Below are 12,637 nucleotides of genomic sequence, written 5' to 3'. Positions count from 1 at the left end.
CGCTTTGGATAAAAGCGTCTGCTAAATGATCGTAATGTAATGTAATGTAATGTAACACATCTATACCTTAATGAACATGGCTTAAAACACCAAAGTGGGAATAGTGGAAACAAAACCACAAATATTCTTTATTAATCTATATATTGTAGTTCCTTTTGTTCGGTGAAATGCAGTCAACAGCAGCAGATCCCTCCCAATTCCACCTAATGTAAGTGTAATGTTCAGTAGCAGCTGCAGACTCAACCTGCTTGATACAGGTAAGGGACACAGTGAATACAGCTCTCCCGCCCTCTTTGTAGTCCAGGCTCTCCGGCATAACCTTGAGCAATACAAACATCTCTACAGAAGGTCTTTGTGGAAAATATGAAAAATCATTATTTCAGGACAATGGCATGCAATAACAATCTTTATAAAGCACTAATTGTGGATGCTTGTGTGGGTGTCAAAGTCATTTGGCTCTGGTTGACAAAAATTCTTATCATAGCTTTGAAGATGAGCCTGTGAATCGCATTCAGACATTTGACTTCTAAACTAGTATGATAAACTCATTATTTGATTTCAGCTTTGATTGCCTGGCCTGACCTTAGCGAAGAATAGACCACCATGCAACCCTGCCGGCTCTATGATTTGAGGTCTGGCCCCATAACTATAAATTAGAAACATACGTCTTGCTTTGCAGTTTTTGTGGTTGTTACCGTCGCACAATTCTTCTCTTGCAATGAGATTTGTCTCTTACGCAGTGTTTTGTAAAATGGCTTAGGTAAGTGTTGCCCTTTTTTGACTTACTGTTTTATGTATTACACAATGTTCCTGTTATGCGAATAGAACATCAAAGGAATAATAGTTTCATTAAACATACAAATCTCCATTGACTCATAATCAAAAGCACTCAGTAGACATCCAGTGACACTGAGCGCTTTCTTGTGGTTGGTGAAACTATTCTCCATTTCAATTTATATTGTCAGTTCTGTTGAGGTAAAGTCTTGTCTCTATGGCCGGAGCTGACATCAAGTCTTTGGCTGCCACTCAAATTATTAAGATATGGATTTCATTACTAAAAGCGATCATAATGTGAACTCAAGGTCTGGGGTGAATTTATTCAGCCGGAGCGACAGATTTATGTATATTTGATTAAATATTATAAGGTTTGTTTTTCTAATTTTGCATAATATAGCTGTATATCATTGGCGAGATGACACAGGACGCCATTAACAAGTAAACACTTTTGATACCCGTTGTATTGATGATTTATCTTCACCTGCTGCCATCTGGCTTGCTGACAGATAGCTGAGCTGTAATCATTCGGCCACACATCCATCTAGCAGTGAAGGTTACATGATACGCTGGAGTTAAACTAGAGTGAGATTATGAGGCACACACACAATCAAATCATAAGTTTTGAAATTCACAGATCACGATACACACACGCACTTGTATCTCATACCCATAATGCTGCAGGTACAATCAGAGCTCTTGCATTAGGGTTGCTGTGTTGCGATGGTACAATACTCATTACTTGTGCACCGTGGCAACTATATTATTGCGAATTGAAATACAAAATTCGAGACATATATCCCTAATTATAATACGTCCTTTGTTTAATAGAATACATCGTAAATCCTACTTTTTAATTTGTGCTATTCAGTCTTGGAGTTATGCTGAGGAAATGTTACAGATATCTAAATGTGGCGTTATGGTCTGTTTTGAACCTGTGGGGGCGCTGTGGGACATAAATCAAGATCATCATCATCAATCACCGCTGTTAAAAACAATTATCTAGCGTACAAAACGAAACTTTAGCAACAGGAAAACACACTTGGGGCTGCACGTAAACTAGTGGCACTTCCCCTTTAAGTGAGCAGCTGACGTCACAGCAGGATGACTCGTTTATTTTGCGACCGGACGCGCAGTCACCGGCGCTTCACCGTCGCTATATTTGGTACAGAATTAAAAACCCCTGGATGTGTTTATTTTACATCCACCTGCTGAGATGCAATTGAATGATCCAGAGTGAGAATCGATCAGCAGCTGTTTGTTGTGGAGAGAAAGATCTGGTAAATTACATGGTGGCTTGCACTCATTCTGCATGATCACTTGCTATTTCTGTACGTACGTGTGGAATAAAAGACGTATTTGCGTGAAATGTACGCGCAAATATGGCACCACAGTTTTCCTTAGATCAGATGTAGGATGATATGTCCGTTAAACTTTATATTTACACCCAATATCAAAGTGATGTGAGTAGTATTTATTTTCAGCTTGAGGGAATCGATCATGTACGTAGGCCTGCATTTCAAATCCCAGTAAAGTAATTTAAGTCTAATTTTAGTCTAATTGCTCATAATATTTTGGAATAATAAGAGTCAAAATCTGCCTGGCACTATATTCTACACACGCATACATACACAACCGTTAGGCTACCTCATGTAGGTTGTTTAAAAGTACTCATATCATGCATGTTCAATCTTAATATATATAGTATTTAAGTGCTTTTATAATTTAAATTAAAGGAATTCTGTGTGCATGTAGATACTGTAAATGCATTACTAACACAAATCTATTTTCTTCACAGGATCCTGCTGCATTTTGATGTCCACCCCAATCAACAGAAAACCTTGCTGAGTGGAATTTCGTGTCGTTTCCCAGGACGTCTTCATCATCCAGCATCCTATGTCGGGGCTCCTCTAGAGTCAAACTGGGCTCACGTACCTAATGATGCTGGCTGCGTCCGTCACAGCAGCTCTCACGGAGGACTTGGCCTGTTCCTGGGACTCCCGTGTGCTGATTAGGGCTCCGGTAGCCCCCTCATGCCTGTGATCCCCATTCCTCGGCGGGTGCGCAGCTTCCATGGGCCACACACCACCTGCATGCACTCGGCCTGTGGGTCGGCGCACACTACCCAGCTGGTGCGCTCCAAGTACAATAACTTCGACCTCTACCTGCGCTCACGTTGCATGTACAGCTTCCTCCGTTTCCTCCTCTACTTTGGCTGCAGCCTTCTGACCTCTCTGCTGTGGGTGGCGCTCTCTGCTCTCTTCTTCTTGCAGTACGTCAGCGTACGCGTACTCCTCCGCTTGCAGTACAAGCTGTCTGTCATTCTGCTTTTGTTAGGGCACCGGCGCCTGGACTTTGGGTTGCTTAATGACCTGATCATCTACAGCATGCAGATCACCATGTTCCTGGTGGGAGGGCTGGGCTGGTGCTTCATGGTGTTTGTGGACATGTAGCTGCCATAGGATTTGCCAAGGAAAATGTAGAAGTGTGTAATGTGGATTCTGTATTCACCTAATTTAATAACTTGGAGCATTATGTGGTTTTACGATACAACGTCCACTATTAGCACTGACTGAAGGAAGCTTCTGACATCACTTCATTAAACATAGTAATTTTAGTCTGCTGATATAATAGATCTAATAACAATCTGTTGTATTTAGTGTTAGTATTATAGTGGACAGTCGCTCTAAAAATGTTGACCCTATATATTTTGCGCAGAGCTAAATGGTTTCTACACAAAATTATGAATTACCTCAAGTTGACGATGCATAATTATGTATGACAGCGGGGTAACATGGTTCATAATATTTCTGTTACACCAATAGATATGGTATATATTATGGTCTTCGGTTTGGAAGCTTGGAGTGCATGTGGGAAGCTCTTATTTGCTTAGCGTGATGGAAAATTCACATCCTTAACATGAATGTCAAATTCAGTGACAGGAGACGTGACTTGACATATGACTGATTTGTGCCAAAATGATGCAAGGTGGCGTGCAAATTGCAGAGGTGTACTGTTTCCCAGGCTGAGACGAGCCTTATGTCAGATTCTACAGAGTACTCGCAGGAACATGTGTGTACATACATTCTTGTGATTATGCACAATAGAGGCACACATAAAGATTATATAATTTATGTTGAATGAACTGACCAAAAAGGTGACGTCGTCAACGATAGTGTGGATAATGTTTTGTGGGAGAGGAGGAGATATAAATTACATACATAAAGTCTTTTTGTAAAATTATTTAATAAATCTTCTGTTAACCCAATGTGTTGTTCTTTATAGATATAGACATAGATATATAGATTTGACGGTTGTGTTTACTTGCCGTGTTGTCTCACAACCATGATTGCGTGCCTCAAGTTTCAAGGTTCATCTTTAGAATGGCTTTGGGTCAAGTGTTCCATCAGTTGCTCTTCACATGGTTTCTTAGCGTCGGTGACAGACTTCTCTGTTTAGCTAACCTTTACACACAATCACCAAACAACGAGAAGCTGCTGTTTCTTGCCAAGTGTAACAATGGAAATGGCTGTGCCCCAAACATCTTATATAGCCTCTTGTTTCACGTGGCATGAAGCATGCTCACAGGATCGGACAAGAGGTGAAAGCCCTGAAAGAGGCCTTCTTTATTCTTACCTGGTGGCATTGTTCCATGGGAAAAGTGGGTCACAGTGGTTGATTTGAACTCAACACATTAACTGTCAGTGTGTCTCCTGGGGACATAAGTGACACAGGTAGGAGTTTCTTGTATTATTGGTTAGGACAGGAATATAATCAGAAGAGGCTGTAGTTTTATCAAGATGCTGTCTTTAGATATAAGCTTACATCGACCAGGACTGAGATTGTTGAAACTGGTATGGCCTCGGGCTGTAAATGGATAATCATGGGGCAACAATAACCTATTGTTCGGAGGATAAACGCATCATATGCCACAAACTCTAAGCCAGTTCAAGTCTGACAGCCCATTGGCTGTTTTGATGTTAATATATCACAGTAAATGTTTAACATAAAAGCCATTAGAGGCAGATGGTTCAGCCCACACAGGTGTTTTCACTCACTGTGGCTGATAAGAGCTCTTTTCTCGACTCTACAGTGGTCTACAGGCTGAGATTGATTGACACTTTTATGCATTAGTTACTTCCATTCCTATGTTACAAACGCACAATGTATACCTTTGTCATTCTTATTAGTAAATGCACCTAAACAATGTCCCTGAAAGTGGACATTTGGACTACAACTGATGTCTCCCTTGTACATTGGCGTGTCAGAGAGCCAACATATACAGTACCAAGACCTTGGAGTCAAGCATGCCCAAATGAAATGCAGCCATTGCTAACGTGATTAGTCACTCGTGTGTTTGATAAATCCGATTTGATCTGTTTCCCGCACAGCTCCACCCCACCTGAACCTGAGCAGAGGTCTAACCAGGATAAGTGAAAGCACCTGTGTGGGCATTAAACAGCTGATCCTATTTATGTGGTTTAAATTCTCTCTTGGTGGAGGTTTCCATGTTTGTGTCTTATTCACAGATCCGCGTTGAAGTTTTCCCTGTGTTTAGTTTCCGTCTGCCAGCACAAATCTTGAGGTTAACAGGACGTGAAATATATAAAACATGAGATGAAATAGCACTAATTACTTTCTGGATGTACGCAATAACACTTTGAGTGAATCAGAAACTGGTGATTCCACTTGAGGATTGCCTGCTTGCAGTAGAATGATTCACCTTCTACTTTCTCAGGCTGCAGTTTTAGTTTTGACTGAACAATGGAGTGTTGGAATATCAAAAGACAGGCTTCTAATCTTCTAGGTAAGTGTCACAGGATCATTATGCTGCTGCTGTGACAGGAGATATAAACACCATATAGGCCAAAGTACAGTAAGATCATTATAAAGTCACGATTGAGCACTACAGTCACATGCCAGTCACTATAGGACTATTATGGTTGCACCAAGTAAGATACAGAATAACATGAGGTATAATAAAGACACTATAAAACCACTATTTAGTGCCCAACACCCCACTATGACCCTGCAGAGCAACATGAGGACTAAGCTGTACGTGGATCCTGACATAAAACTCAAAGTTGCGATTTTACACATTAAAGATAGAGAATGAAAGATCAAAATCAATTTAACACAGTGACATTGTGCAGTGCAGTGATAAACTGCAATTGCACACGTGATAACAAAACACTTGAATGTAGGAGAGCAAGTTTCATACAAGAGATAAGTGACAAAGGCAGATACATTATAGGAAATTTAGGTCACCATGGGATTAGGCAGAGGCTGTATGTATGTATGTATGTATGTATGTATGTATGTAGAATTTTGAAGTACAAGTGCATTGGTAATTCCATTTTATGAGACTTTCTACTTTAACTTACTGATTTGTGATTAAACCTCCCTTGTATTCGCCACCCTGCACTGGTTCCCAGGTAATTGTACACTCAAGGTGCTTGGCGTTGAACTGAGTGACACCTGTGAGCCAGATCACAGCCCGGGATCTTCTGTTCAGAACAGCCAGGAGTCCTGACTGTATCGACCTGTCACCTTAGGAACAGGCTGTTCCCAGCTTTCAAATACCCTGTTGGAGGAACGTGTGCCTGCTTTAGCTTTGGGAACTTTAAAGCCACCTTCAAACTTTTTCAAATCCTAATGCTGTTTATAGTTTTGTCTTATTTTATTCCAATCCTCAGGTTTGCCCGTGATTAAATTTCCCCTTTTTCCTCTTCACTTTTTTGTTGCTTTAACCCTACATTTGCCTCTTTAATTTGTTTTCATTCTTACAGCATTTATTATAACGTGTTTTCCAAATACACTAGTTTAAAAAGACAAATTCCATATAACATTAAATATAAGAAATGGTGAACTGAACTGAACTGAACTGTGTGTGTGTGTGTGTGTGTGTGTGTGTGTGTGTGTGTGTGTGTGTGTGTGTGTGTGTGTGTGTGTGTGTGTGTGTGTGTGTGTGAGAGAGAACTGGCTGAATGAGTGAGCTATAAGGGAAAGTGTGATGTTATGTGCCTGCAGACAAGTTGACCTGAGGTCACATCCCCAGCAGTTGGCGCTTCGCCCTCAGCAGAGCAGCACACACACACACACACACATGCGCACAGTGCAGCAGCCTGAGCCGTGATCACTTAAGGACACGCGAGGTGACCACACATGTAAATTTACTTTAGAGAGCACAAGGGGTCCCCTGTTCTATTTATAGAGCCGGTTCACCTCCCGCGTTGTTGTGTTGTTTTTGATCCCAACAACAGAGCCCGAGTTCCCCCCCGACACACAAAGACACACACATAGGCTGCACCTTTAAGCAGAGAGTGCAGCGGGTTCATGTGTCCGTAAAGGCGCATGATACAGTATATAGCCGCGGCGCTTGGAGGTTCTACAGCGAGGCGGTGTGTGTGTGTGTGTGTGTGTGTGTGTGTGTGTGTACAGTAAGCTGGCTGTTCCTGCTTCCATGTCTGTGTCTTTAAAAAAAACTCTTTACGGAATATGGTGCATGATGTCAGGCTGCTCGCAAGTCCGCACACTGTTCATGTGAGCGGCGTTCACTTCCTGCAAAAAGGACAGAAGCAAAGAGAGGGAGAGAGAGGGGGGGAGTGTGTGTGTGTGAGTGTGAGTGAGAGAGAGAGAGTGAGTGAGATGGGGGACGAGCACTAACACGGGAGCAGACTGATAGAGGGAGAAGGAGAGAGAGAGAGAGCGAGCGAGCGAGAGAGAGAGAGAGCGAGCGCCAGCCCGGGCCTGCCTTACACCCCGCAAACTTTACACACATCCGACCGAACATAAAGCTCAACCACATCTGCGCCGAGCTGACAGCCGCATTTTTATGGAGGAGCGACATTTCGGGTAAATATCCCTCACTGTCTCGCTTTCTTTCTGTCCGTCTGTCTGTCCGTCTGTCTCTCTGCCTGTGCTGGATGTTTACACTGTCTGATTTGTATGACGCATAGGTTGGAAGCATGCATTGCATTATTCCCCCTCGCTTCTCGCTTCTCTCTCTTGATATCGGCCAGTTACCTCCCCGCGACTACCCAGCTGCTATCCAGCTACATGACCGCTAAACTTCACTTACGCTACCAAACTTTCCCTTCTCAAGTCATTTCTCACGAATTGATAACATTTGTTAGACGTGTGTGTGTGTGTGTGTGTGTGTGGTTGGAGGGGGAATTGTAATTCCTACGCGCCACTGGAAGAATTTCAACACGCATACTGATAATGTTTACTGATGATGGAAATGTTTAGTCTTTAGATTATGTTTTAATAATGATAATAATACCCGGGAAGCACTTTAAAGCACTCGGATGCTCTGCTGGTGTTATTAGTTTAGTATCGTGTTTGTTTTTTAAGAATCAAGTCAAAACTAAAAATCTCCACCCATAATGCACCCATTGTAGTGGAATATACTGCATGATTTATACAGGAGATGGAGTGTCAAAGCATATGCTGCCCTATCAGTGCTGCCAGTGTTACAGGCATTATGTCATAAGTCTACTTATAGTTTGAATTAAAGTGCTCAAATATAGATATGTTATATACTCGCGTGGTGGATCTACAAATGTCTTCACTGGTCCTTTATTGATCTAAATCCAAGAGATGTACCACTAATTTGTCTGTAGGTTAATTAATTTAATGTACCCGATTTAGATTTTCACGATAGTAGAAATGAAACCTTAAATAGTCAAAATGGTAAGAAAACACAAACTGGTATTTAATCACATTTAAGTCCCAAGCCAAAAGGAGCTTTGTTTATTCATGTCAGTGTTGTGTTAACACTGTGTGTGCGTGCGTGTGTGTGTGTGTGTTGAGACATCGTTTGCCTGACATGAACCCTGTGAGAATGACATCTGACTTCATACTTACAATGCCTCCTCTCCTGCATTGGTGCACTATGTGGCTAGCCAGTGTGTAGCTTGTGGCAATGTCTTCATTTCCTGTCACTTTCCTTCCCTCTCCGTTACACACACACACACACGCACACACACACACACACACACACACACACACACACACCATTGCTCTCTTTTTTTCAGTCTCTGTTATGCTGAGGGTTTATTTTCAAGATGACTACGAAAAACTCCCAGAAATTTGCAAGTTCGTCACGGTCTATGTCTCATATATGTCATGTGGTCCAACAGGCGAGCCGCTGTCTTAAGTGTGTACGCATCCAAGTTCAACCCCCCCACCCCCAACAGGTGCCATATACGGTATGCTGTGAGTAAAACGGTAGCTCAAAGCGGGGCGACTTCACACATATCTGTCATGTGAATCATTTAAGTGGTAGTGTGTGAAGTTCACAGCTTGTTGAAAACCGTGTCCCCTGACCGTTTTACAGTTTGGAATCCCAAATCAGTGATTTAAAAAAAAAAAAAAAAGATCGCCCATCTGTTTGTCTCTCTATCATGCAGAAATAATGTGGCGATAAAAGGAACAGTTTCCCCTTTGAATAAATAAATCAGTGTGTGTATCCATAGGTGTACCTGCCAGCCCCAAGGCAGCACAAAGACAGCTTTTATCCAGGTAGTTTATGATCCACCCCTCCCCCTGCCCACTGCGGGGAAATCATTTCAGGGTAATGTGGGTTTGTACTGCCAAGTTTCTATCTTCAGTGTTTAACACGACATACATGGAAAAATGTGTAGGACTTTTTTTTCCCTCCTCTTTCTTTCTAAACGGAGGCCTTCTAACACCAATCCTCTTTCAATTGGACTTCTGCCAAAGGTTTGTGATGGCTTTCAACAGCTGTATTTGTCTGTGCTTGTGTGTGTGTGTGTGTGTGTGTATGTTTGCATGTCTCCTTCTACGTGTGTGTGTGTGTGTGTGTGTGTGTGTGTGTGTGTGTGTGTGTGTGTGTGTGTGTGTGTGTGTGTGTGTGTGTGTACTTGTGCCGTGTCCCGGGATGCCCTTCCTCCATAGGCCTCATACTATACAACATTCCACAAGGGGGCCCGGGGCTGTGCGAGTGGGGAGTGTCGAGGAGAGAAAACGACAACACAGATTCCTGTGTGACTGGCGCAGATACACACACACACGTACACACACACACAGGGTAAAACGGGGTGAAAAGCAACGATTTGCGAGGTGCTGGCCTCTAGTTTTCTTGCCTCATCTCTAGTTAGGCTCATAAAAGACCACGAGTCAATGTTGTCTCTTCACGCGGAAAGATACACAATAAAAAAAGGCTCTGTCGGGTTACAACCTCTATAAAATTCCTCCAGTGCATTGTGCGATACAAAGTTTGTGTGGCATTAGCTGTGATTCTATGAACTCATGGAGAATTTGGATAAAGTCACCCAAGGGTGGTTTTTCGATTAAGAATCAGAACTCAAAGTGAAAAATTCTTTCCCATCAAATCCTTGAGGTTAGTCCTTAATTTTCGAAGATGTTGTCTTTAGCGAGACGCCCCCCGACTGAGTGTTATTGATGTGAAAAAAAAAGAACGCAATCTTTTCTTGGAAGTAATTTGCTTTATTAAATGACGTTTATTGACCCAGACTAGTTTTAAAGTCTGGAAACTTTCCCATTGTGTTTAAGTACCATAGCCACACTACAGAGAGGCAGTTTGAAAAGGACCTTAGCACTATTCATTTGCTCTCTGTGTGCTCTCCTGCTCGGTACACAAAGCACACTTCTATATATGTGTGTGTGTGTGTGTGTGTGTGTGTGTGCTTATGCTTGGGTGTGTGGTGTGTATGTTTGCCTCTCTTCAGTGATGAGTCACTGTCCATGATATGTGGCAAAGTGCAAGTCATGCATCATGTCCTTATGCATGAGTCTTCCTACCTCATCTGGGGCAAGTTTCCTGTTTTAGTTAAGCACAGTGACTAAAAAATGCTGCTGCTATTCTTGGACTGCTTGGCATGTTATTGTAAAGAGTCACCTTATTTGCAAAGAGAAATCCAGTGTGGGTAATAGATCTTATTGTAGTTTTATATACATTTCATGGCCACAGTGCAGCCCACAGTGATTTATCCTTGTCCCCTGAGGTGACAACAATAATAATGGGGTTGCAAATCACGCTAAAGTATGCAGGTCAGTTTGGCATTTTTAATGCTGTGGGTCACACAATGTTTTTTTTTTTGTCATGTGCTTTTTGCCTCTTGTATCGTTTTTCAGAAGACAACAAAAGAAGCTATTCCATGTACCAGACAGACAAATGGATGCGAGACAATTTGCCAAAAAAAGGCTGTTTTGTTTGTTTGTGTTGCTCTTCAATCCATAGATTATTCTGCTGTAGTTGTCCAGTGAGCTACTGTGGATGAGTAGCATAGTAAAGTAATGCATAAATGAGGTTCATATCTGTTCACGCAGGAAATGAAAAAGACAACATACATGAACTATATGAAAAACAGCCTTAATTATAGAAGGAAAGCTTCCGATCATACTTCAGGCTTCAGAATGCAAACCATAAAGTTGAGAAATGCTAATTAACAGTGAACAAAGAGGCAAAACCTCACTGACCTTAACCTGTCCACACACTTCCCTATTACAATCCAAGTAACGTTAGGTGTCACTTATAAATCACACTTATAATTGGTAAGTTTGGCAGCAGAGACATAGATTTCCTTATATAAATTAAATTAGGTCTAAATCGCCAATGTTCCTCAGGGGACTGTCTGCAAACTCATATAGCTACCAGGCAAATGACTACATGAATCAATAGTTAACTTAGACGAGCAGTCATTAGAGCGCATGCCTCCAACAAGGCTGAATAGGTTAGTAGTTTACAGCCATGTGTCAGAATTGCAGAAAAAAAGACTGCTGCCCATTTTTGTCAAACCGTGAGGCGTCTGGCTCTCCTCTGACGCTATGTGCTTAAGGGCTCAGCGGGCACCAGCATTTTAAACGTTGTATGATTTGGAAACAAGGCCTAATGTGTTACTAATGATTTGGAACGTCATTACTTGTGTGCCACTGTTTCTAGGGTAAACAGCGACTGTCAAAGAGCGCTTCCTCTTTTAATGCTCATTTGGTACGCACGCCCATCCTCTGCCTCCTGAATTAGATCAGACTTCAGCATAATACCGAATTTATTCTGATAGTCATTCCATTATTTTGCACTCTTAAATGTTAAAGTGAAGTCGTAGAAGTAGGCATCTTTAGATCTAATTCACCTTCATGGATCATTTATCACCATGAACTCTGGTTGATTATGTAGATACAGTCACATGGAAAACCTCTTTGGAATCTTGTAATGTAGTGGACTTGCGTCGCTTTGGCCTTGTGCGCTTTTCAGGAAGCCTTCCAAGAATCCAGACAATGAACAGTAAACATGGCATGTTACGCAGAACAATTCCATCTTAGAGCTCAAAGATCACATGCGTGTGTCTTTCCCCTTAGAACTGGCTGCCCTCAGCGCTTCGCAGATAAGTGTAGCAGCTAAATTCCGTGTTCCTAGTTTATGTGCTGTAGCTACACTTTACAAGGAGCACTAACAAACTGACAAATGTGCAGAATCTCTCTCTCTCTCTCTTTTCCCCTCTCTCTCCCCCCCTCCCCCCTCCCCTCTCTCGTTCTTTCTCTGTCGCAGAGATTTCTGGTAAGTGACATGTTTGGCCGTTGGCATAATGCCTAGCAAGATCACATGGCATGAATGTCTCAGTTGTGTTGTGTGTGTGTGTGTGTATGTGCGCGAGTGTGTATGTGAGTTTGTGGCAGAGAAAAAAAGATTGTGTCTGTGTGTGTACGTGTGTTATTGTGTGCCTGTGCATTTGTGCTTGAGTAGCGAGAGGAAAGAAAGGGACCATGTGCACATTTGATTGTTCCAAGTATTTTCAGCATGAATAGGAGCACGTAGTCACAGCAGAGAATTACAGGCGGCCTAGAAGTATAACAAGGATGTGTTTCTGATTCAGTC

General features: G+C 42.1%; 2 protein-coding genes across 4 annotated transcripts in view; both read left to right on the top strand.

The window, feature by feature from the left end:
• The first annotated feature begins 1,876 nt into the window (after positions 1 to 1,876).
• On the top strand, positions 1,877 to 3,452 carry tmem250 (transmembrane protein 250). The gene is made up of 2 exons (XM_076163527.1): positions 1,877 to 2,054; positions 2,573 to 3,452. Exon 2 carries the CDS (start codon positions 2,808 to 2,810, stop codon positions 3,225 to 3,227), a length of 420 nt encoding a protein of 139 aa, XP_076019642.1. The 5' UTR covers positions 1,877 to 2,054; positions 2,573 to 2,807; the 3' UTR covers positions 3,228 to 3,452.
• nacc2 (NACC family member 2) overlaps positions 2,819 to 12,637 on the top strand; it is a 29,939-nt gene continuing 20,120 nt past the window's right edge. The window contains exon 1 of one of the 3 annotated variants that reach the window (XM_076163526.1): positions 2,819 to 2,906. The gene's annotated coding sequence lies outside the window, so the exon portion shown is untranslated. Of the gene's footprint in view, positions 2,907 to 7,141; positions 7,630 to 12,637 lie in introns of those variants that run through there. The other 2 variants (XM_076163524.1, XM_076163523.1) reach the window with 2 other exon arrangements.

This window comes from Genypterus blacodes, unplaced genomic scaffold (genome assembly GCF_046128005.1).
Source record: "Genypterus blacodes isolate CSIRO-AG114 ecotype Tasmania unplaced genomic scaffold, CSIRO-AGI_Gbla_v1 ptg000133l_1, whole genome shotgun sequence".
NCBI lineage: Eukaryota > Metazoa > Chordata > Actinopteri > Ophidiiformes > Ophidiidae > Genypterus > Genypterus blacodes.
This window is presented reverse-complemented; position numbering and strand designations above follow the sequence as displayed.